Genomic DNA, 27,398 nt, shown 5'->3' with positions numbered 1-27,398 from the left:
ATTTGAAAACCAAATATATAATTAAGCAATGTACTTATTGGAAACAACTGAAATGAAAAAGTGAGTCCTTGATTCACAGCAGTTCATTTACTGATCAAAGTTACAAGCACTGAAAAAAGTGGCTTATGACCATTTTTCACATTTACAACCATTGCTGCATTCCCATAGTCAGGTGATCAAAATTTAGACAGTTGCAGTGTCCTGGAGTCATATGATCATCTTTTGCAATTTTCTGACAAGCCAGATTCACTTAACAACTGTATCATTACTTAACTTCAGTGATTCACTTAACAACTGTGGTAAAAAAAGATTGTAAAATGGGGCAAAATTCACTTAACAAATGTCTCACTTAGCAACAGAAATTTGGGGTTCAATTGGAGTCATAAATCGAGAACTACTTCAGTTGTAATTCCATAATTAGTAACTGAGGCTTGATGACAGTTGCAAATGGATACTAGAGGGAACTAAAGGACCAGGCAGAAATGAGTTAAAATGGTTAAGTCGGCTGTAGTTTTTTCTTATCTTAAAACTGAAATATTAATAATAGAAAGGATACAGATTTCAATAGACAAACCTTTAGAAGATGATGAGAAAAACAAAACACATTAAATTTGGATATTATAGTTTGAAGACACGGAAAACCAAAATGGAAATACAAGAGAAATCAAAAAAGGATCTGAACATGGAACAGCTGCAACAAGAAATTCTGGATATTTCTTTATAGGATTTACAAGTTGGCTGGTGAAAGCTCTAAAGGCTCCATTCAAATGCCAAAAAGTGATGAGAGGTCAAATCCTGTGATTCCATAATAATTTTTTAAAGGTCAAAACTGTGGATCAGGGATAATTTCTGGTAATTCCTAATGGACCTTTTGCTATAAACTAGGATTGAAAAGATGATTTCTGGATTGTGTATATCCATAAAAATTAGGCTCTAAGGAGAAGAGTTTTCTTATTTGTAACTTTAAAAAAGGGTGAAAATATATTAACTTATGCTTGGTATGATAAAGGCTAGATGCCACTTCTTCCTTATTACCTATGTTGCTTTTTTCTTTTTACTTTTTTTTCTGCACCTTCTGGATTTTTTTTTCTAGTTTAGTTTCTATTATTTTTTCTGTTTATTAAAAACTTCAGTAAAATTATTAACAAAAAATGAACATAGGAACTGAACAATGTTCACACAAATACTTCTGTTTCTATTTGGAAACCGCTTCTGGACTTTGTGCTTGAGGTTGAACAAAAATGAAACTTTCATTTTGGGTTTTATTGATTAGATAGATCTGTTGTTATAGAGATGGCTAGTTTATTCTACTATGAAAAGTAAAAAGTTGAGGTTTTATGTTACTTCTTATTCTACTGTACCAAAGGGAGTTGGAAGTCAATACATTTTTCTTTTTCTCTTCTCTGCATTTTTCTCTTTCCTTTTCCCTCCCCTATTTTTCCTATTATTTATTCTTGTATTTTTGTATTTTATATTATAAACTAATAAAAAGAATTGACATGGTTAAAAAGGGAAAAAAAGAACTGAACAATGCACATAAATAATACAAAAGGAAGAGAATTTGCACTATAGCATTAGAAATATCTTCTGCTGATTCAGAATCCTAAAATAAACTCAGCAAGATTATTGAGGAAATCAGGGTTAAAATAAGAGACATAAATAAAAGAAACACTATTATTGGTATCTAATAGTGCCATCCAAAAGAGATGATGATGCTTCCAGAAATGTGTCACATATTGGTTCTTCTAGGAAATTCCTGACTTGTCTTGCTGATAATTTGCTTCTTCAAAGAGTGAAGCAACATACAAGTGATCAGCTATCCTTAAATCAATGCTAACCAACCGAGATGACTTAATTAAGAAAATGGAAGGAGAATGAATGCTGGCTAGAAGTGACCATGTAATATTGGAGCTATTGATTTGAAGGGAAATTAAATCCAAGTACCAAGAAAATGGATTTTAAGCACTGGAGATAAATTATAAGTAGAATTTAAAGCTGGACAATACATGGTAAGAATTCAGAAAAATACAATAAAACCACAATGGCAATCTAGAGAAGGAGGATGAAGCAGAGGGTGCCCATATGGAAGCACAAAAAACTTAAAAAGTGAAAATCTAAAACAAAAATGACATGAAAATCAAGATGTTACCAAAGAAGAAATACAGGTAGTTTGGAATTGTAGACATGCAATCAGAAAAAATAAAATTCAGAATGATTTGAGTTTAGCAAAGCATGCAATAGACAATAAAATGCTTCCTCATATGTTTAAAATAAAAAATAATAATTTGTACATCAGCTTTCAAGGAATGGCAAAATACTAATAAGAATCAAAAACATTTGCCTTCATTTGTGAAAGAACATTTGTTTTATTTTTTTCCAATAAGAGGATATTCCTCAAGGCAGAATCAAGATTTAGGATTAAAGCCTGACATTGAAAAAAAAATTGTCAGGGAGTAATTATTCACTTTTAATGTTTTAATCTAGGACACTGAAAGAAGTTACTTATGGACCAGCTTAATATTTATATATTATTTGAGAAATCCAGGATAACCGATGAAGTGCCAGATGACAGGATAAAGGCAAATATTACACCAATTTATATAGAGGTAAAAAGAGAATCTAAAGAAATCCACTCCAATCAGTCTGACATCAATAGCTGGGAGGTTTGTAGAGCAGGTCATGAAGTAATCTGTAACCATCTTGAAAACAATATTGTGATCACTGGAAGCCAGTGTGGATTCATCAAGAACAAGGCTTACTAGACTAACCTTATCTTATATTTGATGAACTGGATGTCATGACAATTAAGCAGAAACAGAGCTGATCTGAAAACTGTACTCAAAGAATGCTCATCAATGCTTCTTCCTCAAGCTGGAGTACGTATCGAATGGGACACCACAACATTCAGTCCTGGCCTCTGCACTCTTCACCATTTTTATTGTAACAATTTGCACTTGGCATAAAATTGGATGGGATAGCTAACACCCTAAAAGATAGAAATAATACTGAAAGTAAGTAAGTTAAAGGATTGCAATTTAAGAGAGAGGAATACAATATTAAACAAATAAAAAAAATCAAATGGACAGCTATTGTGTGCATTTTTGGTGACTTGGAATTTGAGGTTTGATTTATTGTGAAAAAGTTCTTTGGTTACACACTGAATTATACAGCTGTATGATATAGTTTAAAAAAACAAAAATGCAATTTTTGGCTGCATCAGTAGAAACTTAGTTTCTAAATCATTTCACTTTGTCTGTAGAAGTCTAGCTCTACTTTGATTACTGTGCCTCGTTCTGGACACTACACTTTAAAAAGCATTCAGTCAAATTGGAACTGGTTCAGAGAACAGCAGTGAAGGTACCACTGAAAGGATATCACACAGAAAATTTTTAACACAGAAGATTTCAAGTGAATGTTTAAAAAAGCTTCATGAAAACTAATTGACAGTAAAATCAACCCAATAATGTATCATCTTTGTCTGAAGTACTAAAAGCAACATCTTTTGGATGCCTGACCTAAATGGTCCAATCAATGCTATGATTTTATTTCAATTTTTGAGGTATATAGCCTAAGACACTGAATTATAGAAGGAATTTTTTTGAAGATGGGAACCAACACTAGGGAAAACAGGAACCAAGATTTAAAACAACAACAAAAACCTAAAAGTTAGTTTAGCTTCATCTCCAATATGAAGATGAAAACAGATAAGCAGTTGCTGAAGTGTGTTTTAACAGGAAACTGAATCAGATTCAGTTTAGTTAATATACCGTATATGCCGGCGTATAAGACGACCCGGCGTATAAGATGACCCCCCAATATTTCCACTCAAAATATAGTTTGTTATATACTCGCCCCCTCTTCTGCACGCCTTCCACTTTTGCACTTTTTTTTTTTTTGAGGAACTTTTGTGCACCGTGGAAACGAATCCCGTGAAGCCGAAAGGAGCAGCCAGCCTTCTCCCAGCTCCCAAGGAAACGAGGCTCGCACCGCCCGGGCTCCACTGAGGTATCCGGCTGGGGCTGTCAGGAGTTGTTACGCTGGCGCGGCTCCACGCGGCTCCAGTCCCGCGTTGCCTCGGGAAGGGAAAGGCAAAAGGAAGAGCCGCGGCGGCACTTTGCAATGGCAGCAGCGGCTCCTGGTTTTGCCTTTCCCTTCCCGAGGCAACGGGACTGGAGCGCGCGCCGCCGCCAGCGGTAACAACTCCTGACAGCCCCAGCCGGATACCTGAGCGGAGCTCGGGCGGTGCGAGCCTCGCTTCCTTGGGAGCTGGGAGAAGGCTGGCTGCTCCTTTCGGCTTCACGGGATTCGCTTCCACGGTGCGCAAAATGCCTCAGCCGCGGGCAGCCAAAGTGCTTCCCAATTACTATTTGCCGGCGTATAAGATGACCCGGCATATAAGACGACCCCCCCAATTGGAGGCATGTTTTTCAGGGCAAAAAAGTCGTCTTATACGCCGGCAAATACGGTAACATATTTTTTTAAAAAAGAGGGGGAACAGAGAAATGTACAAAGCTATTAATCTCACATCAATATCTTGGAAAATTCTGAAAAAGATAATCAAGCAACATTTCTGCAAATACCTGATCCAGATGGATCCTGACACACTTGAACACAGGGCCCTATCCAACAAAATGAAATTCTCAAATACTGATCATAAAATTGCTCTGCCTTCTCTATTGAATCTAATTTGTATCTTTGCTCCTGCTAGGTCATCAATAATCCCTCTGGTATCAGCCATCTAAAATTCACTCCTTTTTTGATTAAGCACTTGGTGAAAAAATGCTATTCCTTCTCTCCCTTTTCTTCTTCCATATTCTGGAATCTCAAGTAATAAACTGCTCTATCCATTCCTAACGATATTATTGTGCGATATTATTTATTTCGATCTGCCAATGTAAGTCTACAATCAAGCTCTCACTATTTTTTCTGTTAGTTCAGCTTTCTCTTCTACTTTTTGTATACATTGCTCATGTTGCACCATCATTTGTTGAAAGTTCTCTATTTGTTTCTTCCACTTTCTCTACTTTCTCTTCTATTTTCCCTATTCTTTCCTTCAAGTCCTCATGTAGAGCTTGTATCAAGGTTTTTAACTCTGCTTGCATTACATTAGCCTTCTCCTGTTGAAGCATAGCATCCAGCAGGGCTAGAGGTGGTAGACGATGATGCTGAAGATAGTGCAGACGTTGTCTTCTTCATTTTAAGATATTTTAGTATTTATAAGCCACCCAAAATAAAAGGAATAGTTCAATTATAATCCAAAAAAGGAGTGACAATGTAAATTGTAATCCAAATACAAATTCAGTCTTTGGAGTCCTTCTTTTTCTTCAGGTCTTCTAACCTTAATCCAGTTTAACAAAAAGAAAGGAACTTGCCAAGTAACAGATTATAATCCAAATTGACCCACCAAGCCCAAAAGTTCAATCACCAGTTATTTATGTCCGAAAAGAAAGTACACAGAGCAAAAGAAAGAAAAATAAAAGGGAAGTCTATTCAGTTTCTGTTTGCCTTGTCTAGTTTTTTTCCTTTGAATTCCAAGAGCTACACTGTTAGCCAAAAAAGAGAAAATTTTTCAGTATTCCCCTGTCTATCTTAGTTCTTCAGTCAAAACACCTTGTTATCACTCTGCTCTCAGACTTTCAAGGCTGTCCATCTGTTTCTATGTCTTCCCATAATCTTCCACTTTTCACTTTTGCCTGTAGGTGGCACTATTGCTCTGCTTCTCTCTTTTCTGTCTCTACATTGTACACTGCTCAAAAAAATAAAGGGAACACAAAAATAAGACATCCTAGATCTGAATGAATGAAATATTCTTATTAAATACTTTGTTCATTACATATTTGAATGTGCTGACAACAAAATCACACAAAAATTATCAATGGAAATCAAATTTAGCAACCCATGGAGGTCTGGATTTGGAGTTACACTCAAAATTAAAGTGGAAAAAAACACTACAAGCTGATCCAACTTTGATGTAATGTCCTTAAAACAAGTCAAAATGAGGCTCAGTAGTGTGTGTGGCCACCACGTGCCTGTATGACCTCCCTACAATGCCTGGGCATGCTCCTGATGAGGTGGCAGATGGTCTCCTGAGGGATCTCCTCCCACACCTGGAATAAAGCATCCCCCAACTCCTGGACAGTCTGTGGTACAATGTGGCGTTGGTGGATGGAGCGAGACATGATGTCCCAGATGTGCTCAATTGGATTCAGGTCTGGGGAATGGGTGGGCCAGTCCATAGCATCAATACCTTCGTCTTGCAGGAACTGCTGACACACTCCAGCCACATGAGGTCTAGCATTGTCTTGCATTAGGAGGAACCCAGGGCCAACCGCACCAGCATATGGTCTCATAAGGGTTCTGAGGATCTCATCTCGGTACCTAATGGCAGTCAGGCTACCTCTGGTGAGCACATGGAGGGCTGTGCGGCCCGCTAAAGAAATGCCACCCACACCATTACTGACCCACTGCCAAATCGGTCATGCTGGAGGATGTTGCAGGCAGCAGAATGTTCTCCACGGCATCTCCAGACCCTGTCATGTCTGTCACATGTGCTCAGTGTGAACCTGCTTTCATCTGTGAAGAGCACAGGGTGCCAGTGACAAATTTGCCAGTCTTGGTGTTCTCTGGCAAATGCCAAACATCCTGCACAGTGTTGGGCTGTAAGCACAACCCCCACCTGTGGACGTCGGGCCCTCATACCACCCTCATGGAATCTGTTTCTGAACGTTTGAGCAGCCACATGCACATTTGTGGCCCACTGGAGGTCATTTTGCAGGGCTCTGGCAGTACTCCTGTCCCTCCTTGCACAAAGGCGGATGTAGCGGTCCTGATGCTGGGTTGTTGCCCTCCTACGGCCTCCTCCACGTCTCCTGATGTACTGGCCTGTCTCCTGGTAGCGCCTCCATGCTCTGGACACTAAGCTGACAGACAGAGCAAACCTTCTTGCCACAGCTCGCATTGATGTGCCATCCTGGATGAGCTGCACTACCTGAACCACTTGTGTGGGTTGTAGACTCCATCTCATGCTACCACTAGAGTGAAAGCACCGCCAGCATTCAAAAGTGACCAAACCACCAGCCAGAAAGCATAGGAACTGAGAAGTAGTCTGTGGTCACCACCTGCGGAACCACTCCTTTATTGGGGATGTCTTGCTAACTGCCTATGCTTTCCACCTGTTGTCTATTCCATTTGCACAACAGCATGTGAAATTGATTGTCAATCAGTGCTGCTACCTAAGTGGACAGTTTGATTTCAAAGAAGTGTGATTGACTTGGGGTTACATTGTGTTGTTTAAGTGTTCCCTTTATTTTTTTGAGCAGTGGTATATCTTTATATACAACATTTTTTTCCATATTTATCAAATTTGGGTGTATTAATGCTTCTAATGTAAAGAGCCAGATAGGGGTTTCCATATAGTTTTGGTAGTTAATTTTATTCCATACCGTTAATAGTGCCTGTCTTATATAGTGTCTCTGAAAGTATTTATGTGCTGTATCTTTTCCGTATCAAAGAAAGGCATGCCATCCCTAGCAGTCTTTTGTTCCTTAATGTAATCCATTCTTTTAGCCAGGTAAGTGTTGCAGCGTGATAATATAACTACCAATCAGGAAGGCCAAATCCTCCTTTCTCTTTGGTATCCTGCATTAATTTCAGTTTGATTCTCGGCCTCTTTCCCTGCCATATGAATTTTGACATTAATTTTTTAAATAAGCTTTTCTCTAATTTGTGTAGTTTAAGTGTTCCCTTTATTTTTTTGAGCAGTGTATTTCCCAATGCAAATTATAAAGTACAATATATATAAAAAAGAAAAAAAAAGTCTCTATAGTCAACTTTAGTAATGTCCAAAAGTTTCTAGCTTAGAAATATTATACTTTAAAGTATCCAGTTCAGTTTCCTAGGTATTCTCTTGCAATAAGTCAATTTAGTCAGTCATGTATTAACCTTTAAGAACTTTCCTTGCTGCTTTTCTTCTGAGGTGGAAGAAAGAAAAAGTTCCATCTCCCCTTTTGGATCCCACTTCTCTCAGTTATGTTCCAGGGGGCTCTTTCTTCTAAAAGTCTCTCACCCAGATCGATCATATTGTTCTTCTTCTCACCTTCCGGTGGCTGTCCCAGCTTCGTAATGGCGCACGATGGCCACTTTACCAGCTGTCAAGTTAAAGAGCCTTCTCCAGGTCACTGAAGGAGATTGCAGGTTCGATTTAGGTCTGTTTGGACCACCGCCAGCTAGGGATTCGACATCCCTCCACGGAGCTTCTGTGAGGCATGTCATGTCACCTCGATATCAGCCCCGCCCTTTCCAAAATGCTGTAGGTACCCTACAGCAGGGGTCCCCAACCACCAGTCCGCGGACCGGTACCGGTCCGTGGGTCATTTGGGACCGGGCCGCCTACTTTGCTTTGGCGCCATCTTGTTCCGACATGCTGGATCGAGCACTGGTTTTGACGCCATCCCTCAGCCTCGCTCGACCAAAAACGTCAACTCCACGCCGTGCATGGCTAGAGAAAAGGGAAACGTGGTAGCCATGGAGAAGCTGCTCTCCCTAAGAAGGAGGTTCCTGATTCGCCGGGCTTACGCCAGGAGTTCTGCGAGACTCTGGTGAAGGGAGGCTATGCTGCTGCCGATTACCTCGATCCCAGCCTGCACGAACTCCCTCGCCCTCTTTGGAAGCGGCCGGAGACCTGGTCAAGGCTCACGAGAAGCTCTTCTTCAATCGCCTCACCGACACGCGGCTACAGGCCACTCAGGTGAGCAGCAGGAAATGGGAGCTGGGCAGCCACAGACCAGCCGTCTCTCCGTCTGACGGCCTCGGCAGAATCTCTGCCTCCCAGCGCGCTTGGTCCTCCGCCCGCAGGCTTCCCCGGCCCCTTGCCAAGCGGATTTTCCACCCCAGCCAAGCAGGGCCCTCGCTGCCTTCCCCTCGCCTGGCCGGCCGGGCTCCTTGGGCAACCTGGCTGCCTCGTGCCGAGAAGTGCGCTGCCAGGCAGGGGTCACGCGGCGCAGGGCAACACGCCACCGCCCGGCCCTGGCGGGGGAAATCAGCAGGCACTCCCCGGGCGGCGGCCTCGGCCCCGCCACCAGGGAAGCGGCTGCCCAGCTCCGGAGCTGATCCACACCTGACCGGCTGGAAAGGAAGGGTGTGTAGTGTTGATGTTGTGTGTGTGTGTGTGTGTGTGATTTCTTGGCGCGCAGCGTGGGGTCTCTTTTGGCCGGTCCCGATTTTTTTTTCAGAGGGGAATATCATGCCTGTATTAACCATGATTATTAAATCCAATCCAACTTTGATTATGATTAAATTAAGTCATAACTAGCTTTTCAATGAGTGGAATATATAATAAAATAAAATAAATAAATAATAAATAAATAAATAAATAAATAAATAAAAAACCCTAACCGGTCCTTGAAAAAGTGTTTCTGCATGAAACCGGTCCCTGGTACAAAAAAGGTTGGGGACCACTGCCCTACAGCATTTTGGACTTCAGTAAGACATTTGACAAAGTAGACTAAAGCCTACTTCTTGGTAATACAGAAAATGTGGGATACAAATCTACAACTTTGTATGGATGGATTCGTAGCTAACTGACCGGTAACCGCACTTAACATAATTCTCAATGTAAGTACATCTTCATAGAAGGAAGGAAACAGTGGGGTTTCTGTCTTAGGCCCAGTATTCTTCAATATCTTCATAAACAATTTAGATGAGTTAATACAAGGGGGATTCATCAAATTTGCAGATGACACTAAGCTGGGGTGAATGCTCAACATTTAGAAGATAGGGTCAAGATCTAGAACAGACATGTCAAACACAAGGCCCATGAGCCACATCCAGCCCATGATGTGGTTAGACCAGGACCGTGGGATCACTCTGGAAACAGCGGACCAGCTTGCCTTGGCCCATCCCATCTACAACTTGGTGGCAGCCATTCAGAGTGGAACCTTAGACCTACGGGGCAGCCCTGGAGCCAGCAAGGGGCTGCACCTGCCCCACAGGTGGGCATACAGGTGGCAGTGATAGCACAGGTCCTGGCATCCCTGTGGACTGTCTTGCCCCTCAGGCTGACCATTTTCTGAGTGCTTCCCTTTCACCCAGGAAACCAGCACTCGGTGCCTCCTGTGCGCATGCCTAGGGGGAAGGGCTGACTCGCTCCAGGACTGACTTGCTGGCTTGAGGATAGCCCCGTGTCAGATTTAAGGCTGACTGTGTTCCAGCCTGGATGACCTCCACAAGTTGTAGATCAGTGCTGCACCCGCACCAGGTCCTCCATGCCCTGCTCACCAGCCTGGCCTCATAGCCCTGAAGGCTTCCCTTTTGCTGAGGTGGCTTCTTGCTGGCTCCAGAGCATCTGCATGGGTCAAATCTAAAGCTGACTCATTCCAGCCCTGATGGCTGCCACAAGCCTTCATGCCCCGCTTGCTGATTTGGCCTTGCAGCATGCAAGGCTTCCCTTTCCATCAGCAGCAATGCCAATCTCTCTCTCCACCCCCACTCCCCGTCCCTTCGAGAGTGGAAAAGGAATGAGAAGCAGGGAAGGAGGGAAGGAAGGAAGGAAGGAAGGAAGGAAGGAAGGAAGGAAGGAAGGAAGGAAGGAAGGAAGGAAGGAAGGAAGGAAGGAAGGAAGGAAGGAAGGAAGGAGAGACAACTTGGTTGGAAATGCCCCAGTTCATGCAGTTCTGTATCAGTCTTGGATCCACTGAGACTTAGGTTAAGGAGAAAGCTTTTGGTGTTATGTTTTGTCACAGACAGGACTTTGTTGGTGATCCAAATTAACATTGGTATTCTTGAATTGTGAATTCTCATGAAAGTATCCCCTCCTTGTGTATGTGTATTGCAAACAGCCATTTCCAGTGGGGAAAAAAGGACAAAGCAGAATGGGAAAAATATTTTCCTTTGCTATATATCCAGCCTAATTAGGCCATGTAGGGTATCTACAGGAGAGCCCTTTTAAGGATTAGGTACTACTAGTAAAGCAACTAACCTACTCTATTCCTAAACGCTAAAGCTGTTACATATAAAAAACAGAGGAGCTCTGATCAGCTATCGCAGTCACTATTTTGACAGTTTTGCTGTACTGTTGTGTGTGGACACCCCCACTAAATGCAAGCATGGATAAACTGAGCTGGTTTGTTTTCAGTCTTTTTTTTTTAATTTATTTATTTTATTTTTTTAAACAAAATTATAAATCTCTATTTATATTAACAGCATTGTGTTGTTAGTAATACATATATTTACTTTTATACCTAAGCATCAATTCTTATTTCTATATTCTACCCATTTATACCACCTGTCCCAAACCACATAATAGTCCAATTTGTCCATGCCTTTTAATTCTGCTGTGAGTTTATCCATCTCCGCACAGTCCATTATCTTTTGTATCTGATTCTCTTTGGATGGTATCTTTTCTGTTTTCTAGCCCTGTGCGAAAGCTACCCTCACTGCCGTTATAATATGTATAATGATGTATTGGATAGACTTGCTAAATTTTCCCTTAATTATTCCTAATAAAAATATTTCAGGTTGAAGTTCTAATTGGTGTTCTATAATTTCTTATAACCATCTTTGTGTCCTCATCCAGTATTTTTTAGCTTCTGGGCATATGAAAAAATGTTCCCTCTTTTTGTTTACATTTCCAACATTCTGATTTTGTATTCGGATATATTCTAGCTAGTCTTGCTGGGGCTAAATGCCATCTATAGAACATTTTGTATGGATTTTCTTTGCATGCTGTTGACAATGTTAATTTACAATTTTTAATCCGTATTCTTTCCCAGTCGTCTAATTTTATATTATGACCTACTTTCCTTGCCCAGGCAATCATTGGGCCTTTCACTATCTCTTCTTCCAATTCCACTTGCAATAAATAATTATACATTCTTGTTTCCCTCTTTGCCTGTCAAAATTTGGTCTAAAACTGTTGTAAATCTTTTTCAATCCCATGTTCTTCTAAATCCTTTCTAAATTTTGTCTGAATTTGTAGGTATGACCAGCAATCTACAATTATACCCCGTTCTTTTAATTCTTCAGTTATTTTTAGGTTTCCTGGTTATCTAATAATTCTTCGTATCTAATCGTTTTCTTTGTATCCCTTGTTTGGATATAATATTGCTTCCATAGGTGAGACCCAACTCGGTAATTTCATATGTTTTCTTTTTACTTTTTCCCATGTTTTTATTATTGATTCCCTTATAAGAAAATTCCCTTGTCTGTGAAAGTATGAATGAGTCTTATTTTTTGTCCCATAGAAAGGCATGCCACCCTGCTTGTAGGTCATGACCCTCGATTGCTAAAATTCTTTTATTTTTTAAATTTATCTACTCCTTTACCCACATTAGAACTGATATTTGATCTTTTTTACAATTTGCAATCCCATCTTTCCTTCTAGCTCTTTTTGTTTTTCTTTCAAATTTTTGGCTAATATTTTTGTTTTTTCTTTGTTAATTTTTAATCCTGCTACTGCCCTATATCTAATTCTTGTAACAAATTATTCCCTGTCTCAATTGGTTCTTCAATAAAAAACACCAAGTCATCCGCAAATGCCTATACCTTATATTCCTCTCCTTTAATCCTCAGTCCTCCTATTTCCATATTTTATCTGATCTGGAGTAAAAGCACCTCTAGCATTAAGATAACAAGTAGAGGTAACATTGAACATCCTGCCACACTCCTTTCATTATTTTAAACATCTCAGTGCTCTCTCCATTTATGATCACCCTGGCTTTTTGGTTTGAATATATTGTACCTATCATTTTTCCAAATTTTCCTATGTTCTTCACCTGTTGAATTAAAAACTGCCAATTAAGATTGTCAAATGCTTTCTGAGCATCCAAGATTAGTGCTGCCTGCTTTTCCGGGTGGGCCTCATAATATTCTAGTACATTTCACACTATTCTCGTATTAATTTTTTATCTGTCTGGAAGATAGAAAACCATTCTGATCTGAGTGTATTATTTCATTCAATACTATTTTCAACCTTTCAGATATTATTGTAGTAAAAATTTTATAATCTGCATTCAAAATGAGATTGGCCTATAATTTTTAATTTGTTTGTGGTCCATATCTTCTTTGGGGATTAACGAAATATATGCTTCAGTCCATGATTTGGGTAATTTAGCATGTTCCAATACATCATTATACAGATCTAACCTCACAGGTTCAAAACATTCATATAGACATTTATAAATTTCTGCAGGGAGTCCATCAGGGCCTGGAGTTTTGTTGTTTTTCTGTTTTGCACTGCCATCCCCAATTCTATAGCTGTTATCTCTTTATTTAACATTTCTCTCTGTTCCTCTCTTATTTCTGGTAGCCCGTTCTCTTTCAGGTATTGTTCTATATTATCTTTATTCACCTTTTCCTCTTTGTACAATCCTTCAAAATAATTCTGCACTATTCTTCTTTTCTACTATTTGATGTTGTAAATTTCCATTATCATCTCTTAACTCCTGTATAAGCCTTTTCTCCCATTCTATTTTTAATTTATGGGCTAACTATCTCCCTAGCTTGTTAGCATATTCAAAAAAGTTGTGTTTCACAATTTTCAAGTCCTTTGCCCTTTCTTTCTGATTTATCACATTCAATTTATATTTGGCTAAAATCATTTCTCCCCTCATTTTCTCATCTTGTGGTGTTCTTTGTAGTCTAATTTCTAACTTTTTAATCTCCTGTAACTGAGTTTGTTTCTGCCATCTTTCTTTATTTCTTTTTGCCATATAGGCTATTGTTATTCCCCTCAAATACACTTTTGCTGTATCCCATAATGTCTGCAGTGATGTTTGTTGAATTGTGTTTTCCTTAAAGAATAATTCCATTTCTTTTTTAATTTTTGTCACATATTCTTTTTCTTTTACAATTTGGGAATTCAACGTCCATCTTCTCCTTATTTTTTTCCTTCTTTTCCAAATTATCTTTAGGGGGTTATGGTCTGCCCATACATTTGTCATAATTTCTATTGTTTCTAGCTCATTTCCTATTTCTACATTCATCCATATCATATCTAATCGGGACCATGACTTATGCGGATTCGAATAGAAAGTATATTCCTTTTTACTCTCCTCCACTGATCTAACAAATTTAATTCCTGTATCATATCAAAGAAGGATGTTGGCAGAGTTTTCCTTTCCTTTTGCTTTTTTGTGTTGCTAATATAGTCTTTTTTATGTCTACCACCACATTGTAATCCCCAACTATACATATATTTCTTTGTCCAATTTCTGATTTTTTTTCATGTAATTTGCTGTAAAATTCACTTTGGTTTTCATTTGGGGCATAGATTGTAACTAATAACATTTGTTTCTGACATATCTCTAATTCAATCATCAAACTCTTCCATTCGTATCAGCATATTTTTCTACTGCCTTAATTTCTTCTTTGATATATATTCCTATTCCTCTCTGTTTCTTTCTGCCAGGGCTGTGTATAATCTTCCTAATTTTGGGTATTCTCAACATTTCCAATATTGTTCTTTAATGTGTATTTCTTGTAGGCACATAAGGGCCTGGCAGGGAATTAAACACATCACTAATTACAGGGGCAGCAACCCCATATCAATCAATAAAAGATGCATCACTGGCAGAAGAATTGAACTGCTTCTTTGCCCGATTCGAACTGAATAGGTCTTTGAACACACTGCCTCTACAAACCACCGGTACTCAACTGTTCACAGTACAAGAGTATGATGTGAAGCTTAGAGCAGTGAATGTGAAAAAGGCTGGTGGCCCTGATGGGATACCTGGGAAGGTACTTAAAGCATGTGCTGACCAGCTTGCAGGTGTGTTTACAAATATTTTTAACCTTTCTCTTACACAAGCCATTGTTCCGTCTTGTCTCAAAACTTCCATTATTATTCCAGTTCCCCAAAAGCCCTCTCCTGATACTTTAAATGACTATAGACCAGTAGCTCTCATACCCATAATTATGAAGTGTTTTGAAAGACTGGTCTTAAAATATATACAGGATTGCCTCCCATCAAACCTTGACCCATACCAGTTTGCCTATTGGAATAACAGATCCACAGAAGATGCTATTGCCATGGCTCTCCATGTTGCACTGAAACATCTGGAGCATAGTGGGAGCTATGTAAGGATGCTTTTCGTTGATTACAGCTCAGCTTTTAATACCATCATTCCAGATATACTGATTAAGAAGTTACTAGAAATGGGCCTCTCCTCTCACATCTGCTGTTGGATAAAGGACTTTCTTACTAACAGACCCCAAACTGTTAGGATTGGCAGCTATTTTTCCTCCACTCTTGCTCTCAGCACTGGCTCTCCACAGGGTTGTGTGCTGAGCCCCCTTTTGTATTTACTCTACACCTACGACTGCACTCCCTCTTGTCCCACTAACACTAATTTCTAGGAACTCATATTTCTGACAACCTTACTTGGTCAGTCCACACTATGGCCACTGCAAAGAAGGCCCAACGTTGTGGTATGCTGGATGCTCTGTACTGGATAAGAAGATGCTCCAGAGAGTTATAAACACAGCACAAAAAAATCATCAGTTGCTCTTTCTTCTTTGGAAGAGATTGCAAAGACCAAACTCCTCTCTAGAGCACTAAAAATCTCCACAGACCGTTCTCATCCTGGACATTCATATTTTGAACTGTTACCATCAGGGAGGCGTTATAGGTGTCTTAAAATGAGGACTAATAGACTGCGAAACAATGTCAGCCTTCAAGATCTTCTACTTCTGCTTTGCATCTTTTGGCTGCCATAAGTAACGGGGGGAGGAGGGGGGACAAGTATGGGAAGCGAGCAGGAGGTGGTAAAACTTAGCATTGTATAAACTGAGGAGGGGGGAGAGTGCATTCTGCTTAGGTTTCTATTTCTTGCTTAGCTTTCTTTCCTCTGCGCAGCTGCAAACCTTTATCAAAGTATGCCAAGGTCAACGGACAGAAACTTCATCACCACCTGAAGATGTCCACATGATGATATTCACAACTTTTAATTGGAAGAACCATTTGAACTATTGGGGGTGGGAACAATTCCATCGCTTTGTATATGTGATTTACGCGCCTAATTCCTCAGATTCAGAATTCTACTGTAGCTACCACTTCATTTCCAGTAAAAGATATCTTTTCTCTAACTAAAAGAGTCTAAGTATTTCTTTCTTGGATGTTGAATGGAGCACAGCCTGACAAACAGTTTCTTTTCCAAGGCAATAATTGTCTTGAATCAAACAATGCATATGTGATTTAGCCCTATGCATATAAGTGGCATTTTTAAACTATCTAACTTATTATATGTTTTAGATAGGTTTTAGACTAGGTTTTTAATTATTATTTTAATTATTTTAATTTTTAAATACTCTAGTGTGATTGTGATGCGGTGTTTGGGACACTGTGCTGGATTAGCTTTCAAATTTCATTGTATTTGTAGAATGCAATGACAATAAAGGTATTCTATTCTATTTCTACTTTTTGTTTTACCAGTCTTGTTAGTATTTGTTTTCTTTTGGTGGGTGAATTAAATCCATTAATATTTAACAATATTAACCTAATTTCTACTTCCATCGTCCTGCTTACAACTTGGTATCTGTCTTCTATTAATTTTTATGCCCCTTTGTGGGCGTGTTCTTAATCTTCCTTCTTTCTCCCCTTGTTTGGTTTCTTCTTTACTTCCTCCTCCTTGTTCTGTTTCTCCTAATTCCTGTTGCTGATTTTCTTGGCTTCCAGCCTCCAGTTCTTCCTTGCTACTACTTTCTTGTTCCACTCCCACAATTTGGTCATACAAATCCTGTGCCTTATCCAGATTGTCTATCCTAATCCTCTTCTCCTGCCACTGTACCAACATCTCTTCTGGAATTAGCCACCGAAACATTATATTTCTCTTAATCAGTTGTGTTGCAAGGAATTTACAGTTTCTTCTCTGTTCTCTTACTTTATTTGGGATCTGTTTTAAGGTTTGTATCTCTTTGTCTTTATATATCAGAAGTTCATCTCTCATTATCTTAATATATTATGTCCCTTACTTTTTGTCTAGCAAATCTAACGTGGTAGTCCTTGCGTAAGGTTTGTATCTCTTTGTCTTTATATATCAGAAGTTCATCTCTCATCATCTTAATATATTATGTCCCTTACTTTTTGTCTAGCAAATCTAACGTGGTAGTCTATTATGTCTTGCGTAACTGGTATGAATTCTGTAGACTTCAACAATTTCTAGCAGGCTCTCTTGTCTGTCTCTCTGTAGTGTTTGTGCAATTAGCTCCGCCATAATGATACCCAGGTCTTCCTCTTTGCTTTCCATAACATTCTGGAACCTCAAGTAGAACGCTGCATGATCCATCTCCAAATGAATAATTTGTTCCTCTAATTCCTTGTTCATTGTCAACATTTTTTTGTCCACTAATTCCAATTTCTTCTCATTTTGTTCTGATCTAATATCCACCACCTGTATTGTTCATTCTTCTCAATGGCTTGTTGTATCGTATCTACTTTGGCTTCTAATTTATTAATGTCCCCTTTCATTTCCACATGGTTCTTTGACATGTTTTCCTGCATCTTCATCATGGTTTCTTGAATTGCCAACAGCACTGTCTGTATTGTCTGTATATTAGATGTTGCGCTTTGTTTTTCCGCACCCAACATTCCCTCAATCGTCTTTTGGCCAGCTGGTGATGAAACTGTCAATGATGGATTAGATGTTGTCTTCTTTGTTGTTATGGCACTTGTCGTATTTCTAAGGCTTCTGTTTATTTCTGCCCACAGTACCATCCACTTTATATTTTATTTAAGAGTTAGCTTATATCAGTCTCTTTTCCCTACTGATTTCTCTACTTTTTATTTTAATTGTCTTCTTCTGTCTAGCAAATTAACCCAACCTCTTAGGTTCTCCTTATTATTTAACTACTTAAATCTTTCAGTTTCACTATATCTCTACAGATCACAAAGCATACAAATACCACAGATATTTATTTCTCACTCCAACTTCCTCATAAAGCTCTAATCTTATATATATTACTTAATTCCTTTTAGTCTATATACTAAGAGTTATTTAATTCTATTGAATAATAATTATGTTAAGTAATAATTCATTAATAGTTCAGTAAATAAATAATTCAACAGTAATTTGTCTATTACAATCTTATCAATCTAGTAATCTAATTAATCAATATCTCTATTAGAAAGAATACAATTATAAATTAAATATATACAAATTTGAAAATAGTATAGATACTTCAATATAAATATATAATTGTATCTATAACTGCATATGAGTAATATATAACTTTTTTTAATTACAATAAGCAGACAGAATATGAATATGTTTTTTCCAAAGTCTCTTGACTTCTCTTAATTTAAGCTTAATAGGTAGTCCAATGGTCTTACTTAGTCATTCACTTAGTCATTCACTGTCAAACATGTCCTTCAATATAGTTCTGCTATGTGTTCCTCTCTCCTCCTCCAAATCTCAGCTTTACTTTCCACTTTCCTTCTGCTACTTTCTATTCTTCTATTCTTCTTACTCTTCTCGCTTTCAAACTGGATCCCCAATTCCTTCTTCCAATCTCCTTCTATCTTATGGAATGTTTTGCCTCCTGAAGTTGTGGGTGCTCCTTTATTGAAGGTTTTTACACTTTTTTGTTTGGAATGGTGTAGAGTCTCCTTTTGAGTAGGGCGTTGGACCATTCCATTTCTGTTAAAATTTCCCCTTGAATAGCAGTATACTCCTTCCCTTATTGTTTAAGCTTCAGAAGTGTGAAGGACAAAATGTATATTTCTATAACATATAAGTGAAAGTAAAGAAAAATAAAGTGGGGGAAGGAAAAAAGGGCATAAAGGGGAAAAAAGAAGAAAAAAGCTTCCAACTCTTCAGGGCAGTAGAATAAAGGGAATAAAGTTACAACCTCAACTTTTTGGTTTTGCATACTTAATATATACTAGCCATTTTTATAGCAACAAATAAATCTAATCAGCAAATCCTAAAATCAGAATTTCATTTTTTTCTGTCTAGACTAGAGCACAAATGAAAATTTTAGAATTTCAAATAACTCAGGAGACATGTAGGGTAGAACATAAGGACTATATTCAAAGCTAAGAAAAAAATGAAGCATTTAATATAACGTAGTAGACACAACAGTGGGTCATCCTAGCAAATGATGTGACAGACTGTCTGAAAAAATAAAAGGGACAAACTTACATTGTATGTGCTTGTTATTTCTTTTCTGAAAAAGATATGATTCCTCTTCTACAATGGATAATCACTTACCACAATTCCAAATTGCTCAGACTCAGCTAGTTCATTATATTCTTCTTTCAGTCCTGCAATCATCTTCAATTTGTCTGCTTCAGGCATTAACTTAATCAGATTCTGAGAAAGAAGTTAAAAAGATACAGTTGCTTGGAATAGCTTCTAATAAATATGATAATATTGACCTAGAAAAAACTAGTCTAAGGATGTGTCTTTCAAACTATGGAACTCCTTTGACATAATTTGATATGCCTCTAAATAGCAAATATTCAAATACAAGGAATTAAATGACAGCATAAAATATCCTGATTATTATATACCCAAATCTGAACAATGTATGACCTATCAAACAGAAACCTTGGGGCTGCCAGTTCTTGACAATCTCTCTCTGTTCTTACAATCCTGGATAGCAAAATAAATGCTTTTCAGTTTCCAGAACTACTGGAGATTGAGTTCAACTTAATGGATACTAGCAGTGCAGACTTGCACTCTAAAGAGAAAATATGATCACACACTCTAGTCTTTCTCACCTGTACCATGGATTCAGTCAACACAGCTTCATTTACTTCCAAGATGGCATTCTTGATTTCCTCATAAGGCAAGCGAAAGGAGCCCAAAAAAATTGCTGCCACATTTAAAGAGAAGCACAATTAACCAAATTATTGGCATATCCAAATATTAAAATCAGAGAAATTTACCTTTCCTGACTTTTCCTTCCTGCCTTCCAATAATTTCTGAAAGTTTTCACAGGTAACTTAGGCAAACTTTCCCAGCAGAATTACAGAATAACAGTGGAGGGGTCATTGGAGGTCTTCTAATCCAACCCGTTTGAGCAGAAGAACCTATACCAATCCAGACAACTGACTATCCAGTCTCTTCTTAAAACCTCCAGTTAATGGAGCACTTACAACTTCTGGAAGCAAGCTGTTCCACTGATTAATTGTTTTCATTGATAGAAATTTCTCCGTAATCATATCAAATCATACTCACAAAGATTCTGAGCATTTTTTGAATCTAGCACTCTCAGCTCCTTGACTTTCTTCTTAGCTTGGTTCTTTTCCTCTCCACTCTCAGGTTGCTTTTTTGCTGTGAAGAATTAAAGATCTTTGTGATCCAGATAATTTCAACAGAACTGTCCATAATTACCAAGCTCTCAAAGAAATTCAGATTATCCCTTAATCACTGAAAGGATTTTAAGAAGGATAAAGAGATATAGTATGCCTGCTATAATATCCAATATCAGGAAGTATCTTTCAAACTTCCCCTCACAAAACAAAACAACATGTAATCCCTCCATTTATTATTTCAAAGCAATAACTGATCCATTTATATGCTCATACTTAAAGGACTATGCTACGAACCTTTCACAAAGAGATAAGAAAATATGGATAAGTTTTAGATAAGAGATTTAGATAGGATATAAGCCTTATAGAAAAAAGGAGGCACTGTAATGTTAGAAAATAGGATCTTGGCTTAAGGTACAAAATGGAAGATATATCAACTAGAGGCATTAGAATCACAAGTAATTTCCAAGATGACCTGCAATAGTGGTACGAAGCCAGGAATATAAAAAGTGAACTGTCCCTGTGGATAAAAATATTCCCTTCATGGAGAAAACTACAGAGGGAACCATTCCATTGTGAATAGTATAATTTTCTATGCACAGGAAATATATGATAAAACTTATTGATATCTGAGTTCGGACCTGTCCTGAGATAGGCAAATGATAGGCAACAGATTTACCAGTTCATTAAGAATGACACTAGTGGTGACCATAGTTATTAGAAATTGCCTTGTCACACTCTGAAGAGCAATACATATATTATCACACAAACTTTTATGAATCACAATCTACCACAGAGGTACCAAACTCAAGGCCACAGGGTGTTTAGATCTGGCCCATGGGGCCAGCCTGGAAACAGCAAAGGACCGGCCTGCAGTGCCTCTGCTAGCGAAAATGGAGCTCAAGGGGGCGCACCCCCCCGAGCTCCATTTTCTCTGGCAGAGAGTTGCAGGAAGTCGTCCAAGCCAAAAATGGGGTGCGGGGTTTTTTGCTGGCAAAGAGCTATCAAAAAAAGGATAAACGTTTTCCCTTTTGCATTTGAGCAGGCAAGACAGGACAGGAAAGGAGAAAGGGAAAAAGGAAAGGCAAAAGCAAAGACAAAGAAGGGAAGATGGAAAGAAATCAAGGAAGGAAAAATAAGGAAAGGAGAAGAAGGAAGGAAGGAAGGAAGGAGAGAAGGAAGGAAGGAAAGAAGGAAGGAAGGAGAGAAGGAAGATTATGAGAATGAGGGAGAGTTTCAAGGAGGTCCTGCCTTAACACTTGGTTACCACAGGTGCCCCCAACACTAGTCACATGTCACACCCACCATGGCCACGCCCCCGGCCACACCCCACACCCCCTCAGTTCTGAGGTCAAACACAACCCTGATGCGGCCCTCAATGAAATAGAGTTTGACACCCCTGATCTACCACTTCAAGTGCGTAGAATATAATCCTATTAAATATATTATCACAGCTGTTTGTTGGGAAAAGGAAGGAAAAAGAATGATAATAGAAAAACAATTGCTTTATAGGTGACAAATCCTATATTAGTAGGTAGATGTGAATATGTACTCTTTATTATATTAACAAGAAAAGGAAGTGACCGATTTCTGTAACTAGGAATTCATGCATTCATTAAATGTAGCACAATTTCTCATGGATTAAATAAGGATTATTTTTTCTCATGTTATCTATACTAACCAGCTAATATAATAATGCCTGTGTCACACCTAAGTTGCTGCTTTATGTCCAGTCATTTCCAAAGAAATAATTATGTTCTGCCTTCTATTTCCCCCTCTCCAAAAGATAGGGTTACTCCTTTGAAATCAGTTAATGAAGGCAAGAGGAAAACAACATGGCTCATTAACAGATTTTTTAAAAATCTTTAAGTTAGAGAGAGACTGAAATAGACTTGAGAAAGCAGATTCAGCTCTTCTGAAAATAATGCCTGAGGTCCATGTCACAGTAAGTTCCTGAAGTTAAATTCAATAATGAAGAAGCAATAGTTTGAGAACGCTCTGGGTTTTTGGCTATCACTATAAGCTGATCACTCTCAAATATTGCAGTAGTGAATTTTGACTCAGTGTTACCCACCAATTCCAGAAGGCATCCCAACTCATGGATCCGTTCCATTTATAACTGAAGAAATCCATAATGCTGTGGACAGAATTAAGAACCTGAAGGCCCCTGGACCTGACAATCTGCCTGCGGACTTCTGGAAACTAAAAGAAGTGTGAGACACAGGGATAATCTGGCTGAGTTCTTCAATGTTGTAACGAACACTGGCCCTGTACCAACTGATTGGTCAATAAGCATTAACAGTTCTCATTTTCAAGAACAAGGGTGACCCAACTGACTGTGCCCAATCCACCTTCTGTCTCATACTATAAAGATCTTTGAGAGAATCTTTGATCAATGCATTCGCAGAATCACCCAATGCACCATCAACCAATGTGGCTTCGTTAAAGGATGTGAAACAACTGATGCAATCTTTGCAGCCCATCAGCTCATAGAGAAACACCATGAGAAGAGACAACCACTACATATGGCATTCCTAGACCTGGAGAAGGCATTTGATCATGTTCCGCACCAAATGATCTGGTATGCCCTCCGGGATCACGGAGTACCTGAAACACTCATTGACTGGGTCAAATGCTATATAAGAACACCAGCAGCCAAGTGAGATGCCCAGCTAGTCTCTCCAACAGATTCCTGGTGACGGATGCATCAAGGTTCTGCACTACCACCACTTCTGTTTATATTGGTCATGGATACCCTCACCCATGACCTACAGCAGAGCTCACCCTGGACTATGCTCTATGCTGATGATGTTATGCTTGCTTCCACCACAAGAGGAGACAGCAACAAGTTCAAACATGGAATGTTCGCCTCAACCATTTCGGACTTCACTCAACATCAAGAAAACTGAGTACTTAAAGACTGTTACTACCCCTGGAATGCTTCAAATCAATGGAGAAAACCTAAAGAAGGTGGATACTTTTTGGTATCTGGAATCCCATCCCCAAGGCAATGGCAATATCAATGGTGAGGTGCAAGCAAGGGTGAATGCAGCCTGGATGCATTGGCGAGAACTCACTGGTGTGTTATGTGACAGACAAATGCCAACCAATCTTAAATCTAAGATTTACAAGACAACCATCCTCCCTGTTGCACTGTATGGCACTGAAGGCTGGGCAGAAAAAAAGGGACTGAAAGCTATCTCTATGCTATGGAAATGTGAATGCTCCATTGGATATCAGGCATCTCCATTCTTGATCACATCACAAATGACCCCATTCAACAGCATTTTGTGTAGTACCATTTACAGAGAAGATGAGAGAAGTCTGACTCTGCTGGTATGGACATGTCCAGAGAGCAGCACCTTCCACCGTTGCCAAGACTGTTTACAAATTAAAAGTTAATGGCCGCTGATCCTGCGGGCGTCCAAAACAGAGATTGCAAAACACCATCAACAAAGATATACAAGCTGCGGGCCTGTGCCCTGGAGATGCAGCTGATCATGCAAAGATCTGAAAAGGGGAGCCTGTACCTGCGGGAATACGCTAGAAAGACGAGTTGATTAAGAAGAGATTAAGAGCCTCTATACCCTCCACCTCAGGGATGTCAAACTCAAGGCCTGCAGGCCGGATTTGTGGGGTACTTACAAGCACCCCGTGTGAGGTGCTTACATTTGGCCCACAGGGCTACCCTGGAAACAGTGAAGGACTGGCCCATGGTATCTCTGCCAGCAAAAATGGAGCTCGGGAGGCTGCTCTCAGAGGATAGCAGGAGGCCACCACAGCTGAAAACAGCATGGGAGGCCACTGGCTGAGTGTTTGGGTCCCCACAGGCGCCCCCAACATGAGTGACATCCAGCTGGCCATGCCTCCTTGAGGTCAAACACAACCCTGATGCAGCCCTCAATGAAATCAAGTTTAACACCCCTGCTCTACCTGATAGCAAAACCTGAACTATGAATCAGTGTCATGAAGAGGGGAGCTCAGATTACATATCAAAACTAAATAAAACAATGTATTAATATATCATCATATTCATGGAAAACCATATTTTACTTTCAAAAACTTATCAATAATCTGTTTCTGACAATTACTACTGTCTATTTGTTGCTTCCTTATACTATCCCCACTATGATTCATACTTTTCCCGATTAGCTAAATACAGGTGAAACTCGAAAAATTAGAATATCGTGCAAAAGTTCATTTATTTCAGTAATGCAACTTAAAAGGAGAAACTAATATATGAGATAGACTCATTACATGCAAAGCAAGATAGTTCAAGCCATGATGTGTCATAATTGAGATGATTATGTCTTATAGCTCATAAAAACCCCAATCCACAATCTCAGAAAATTAGAATATTGTGAACAGGTTCAATATTCTAGGCTCAAAGTGTCTCACTCTAATCAGCTAATTAAGCCATAACATCTGCAAAGGGTTCCTGGTCTCTCAGTCTGGTTCAGTAGGAACCACAATCATGGGAAAGACTGCTGACCTGACAGTTGTGCAAAAAACCATCAACACCCTCCATAAGGAGGGAAAGCCTCAAAAGGTAATTGCAGGAGTTCCGGTTTGCAGGGCTTCGGCGGCAGGCAGGAATCCGCGATCGCGTGCGGTTTCTGCCTGGGCTCACCGCTGGAGTGCCCCGAGCCAGCTGGCTTCGGGGCTAAGCCACCCCATAGAGGTGGTGAAGACAGGGGAGACCCAGCAGGGTTTGAGGGGAGCCGCACCTCTCCTCCTCAGCTGGCTAAACTCCCTTTTCCGAAGGCGGTAAGAGCGGCGGTCAGAAATGGCTGCCTCAAAGAAGCGCTCAGCTGGAAAAGAAAGTGCAGGAGGAAGTTAAGAAGTGAAAGTTTTGGCTGACCGGGATAAGAAGCAACAACTAAGGTATCCTGGAATTTAAATTTCAAAAAAGATACATCGCTCCCAAAGAAGATTCGGAAGCAGCGAATGAAAGTGAAAAGGGAAAGTTTTTTTTTTCTCTCTCTCCTTCCTTACGTTGACAGCAGATGAATGAGAAATCGGAAAAACCCGCTTTGGCACCAGCAGGTAATTAAACTGGAAAATTAAATGCCAAGGGGACAATAAAGATTTCTGAACACTTGAAAAACTTTTTTTTTTTTTTTTTTTGCTGGAAAAACCCGCTTTGGCACCAGCAGGTAATTAAACTGGAAAATTAAATGCCGGACAAAACTTTTTTTTTTTTTTTTGCTGTAAGTGGGAAGGGAGAGGAAAAGAATAAGAGCAAGATTTGGCTGGAGGAGACTGCTTGGAATTTAAAAGAATCTAAAGTTAAACCGTAATAAGACTTCTAAAAGATACATTTTAACTGGAACTTTGTAACTAAATTGTAACCCCAGGAAGAGAAAGTGAAAAAAGAAGAACGTGTTAAATGAAACAGCTTGTGTGTATTTGGATTGTTTGGTGACTTTGGGACTCTTGGAAATTATATTTGAATGATTAAAAACACTTGGGTGGTTGTTTAAATTTTTTTTTACAATGGCATCACTTGTGGATGAACTGAAAATGGAATTTAAAAAATATAAAGAAGAGGAACAAGAAGGGAGGGGCTCTTTTGGCTCCATTTTTCATTTCTTAGAAATGGCGATCTGTACCTATGAGAAAATACAAGAAAAGACTGTGCAACGAGAAGATTGGGACAAAGAAGAAGCCATCTTTAATGAACAAGTAACTTTATCTGGGGAAGAAAGGGGAAAGGGGGGGAAAGAGAATGGAGAATTTAAGACCTAAAAAAACAACCAAAAAAGGGAAAAATAAGGTGAAAAGTGGATATAATGTTAGAAAGCAACAGAAAAGAGGAACACAGAAGAGGGAAATGGAGGTGGAGAGACAAGGGGGTAAAAAGGGCAGAGTGAAGAAGCAAGGGAGAAAGGAAGGGAAGAGAAGCTACAAAGGTTTGGAACAAGATGTAAAGAAACAGGACTTATTCAGAGATAATGGGTAAAAATATAATTGAAAAAGAGATTCTGCAAAGGTACATAAGATTGTATTCTTGTATTAGAAATAATGTTAGAAAATTGCAACAACATATGATTATAAAATGGGATAAAATACTCAGTGTAATTCAGTGAAATTTTTTGGAACAAAATAAATGAAATGAAATAAATGAGAGAATTGAATGAGGAAGGAATGGGAACATTTTAATTATACAATGTTTCAAAATATAAGTGAAATGGGAGGGAAGTAACTACCCAAAATTTATAAGTGTTCCCATAGAAGCATGATACTTATTTGAAAAGTAATGTGTAAAATGTTTAAGATTTAAATGAATATTAATTTTAACGATAGAGTTGAACTGGTATGGATTGTTGTTTTAATTATATTATATATTTATAATTTCTTCTTTTCTTAAAATATAGTGTGTAGCTTTAGAATGTACTAAGCAGAATCCGAATGAAAGTTATGTATTATACTAAGTGTTATAAATTTAGGGGAAACATATAAAGGCGTCATACTCCAATCAGTGATTACAGGAGAAATTTTGTTTTAATGAGAAAAGATAATAGACAGCTGAAACAGGACAGACAAAGGATATAAGTATAATGATTTAAATTGAGATGAAATAAATAAAATAGAATTAAGAGAGGTAAAAGAGGGGAGAAGCTATATAGAAATTGTAGAATGGTAATAAGATATGGAATGGTATATAAAATGAACATGAATTTGAATTTGTGTCTGTACGAAGAGATGTAACCCGGGATCAAGCTGCTTTCATAAAAGATGTTTTATGTTTTTCATGTTTTGTGTTTTGTTTATGTTTGTTTTTTAAAAATCAATAAAAAAATTTGGGGGAAAAAAGGTAATTGCAAACAAAGTTGGATGTTCCCAAAGTGCTGTATCAAAGCACATTAATAGAAAGTTATGTGGAAGGGAAAAGTGTGGAAGAAGAAGGTGCACAAGCAGCAGGGATGACCGCAGCCTGGAGAGGATTGTCAGGAGAAGGCCATTCAAAAGTGTTGGGGACTTTCACAAGGAGTGGACTGAGGCTGGAGTCAGTGCATCAAGAGCCACCACACACAGATGGATCCTGGACATGGGCTTCAAATGGGGAGAAGCTATATAGAAATTCCTCTTGTCAAGCTGCTCCTGAACAACAAACAACATCAGAAGCATCTTACCTGGACTAAAGAAA

The 27,398-nt window shown here is 38.9% G+C and overlaps 1 protein-coding gene across 1 annotated transcript in view; it reads right to left on the bottom strand.

Moving 5' to 3' along the window:
• DIAPH1 (diaphanous related formin 1) overlaps positions 1–27,398 on the bottom strand; it is a 156,658-nt gene that overhangs the window by 41,815 nt on the left and 87,445 nt on the right. The window contains 3 exon segments of the mRNA XM_087960995.1: positions 19,203–19,304; positions 19,715–19,809; positions 20,175–20,270. Coding sequence (XP_087817121.1) covers positions 19,203–19,304; positions 19,715–19,809; positions 20,175–20,270 — 293 coding nt within the window.

Source organism: Notechis scutatus, chromosome 3 (genome assembly GCF_049901735.1).
Source record: "Notechis scutatus isolate UNSWTSFEM ecotype Mainland chromosome 3, rNotScu1.2, whole genome shotgun sequence".
In the NCBI taxonomy this organism is placed as follows: Eukaryota; Metazoa; Chordata; class Lepidosauria; order Squamata; family Elapidae; genus Notechis; species Notechis scutatus.
The sequence above is the reverse complement of the archived record's forward strand: the minus strand, read 5'-3'. Positions and strand labels throughout refer to the sequence as shown.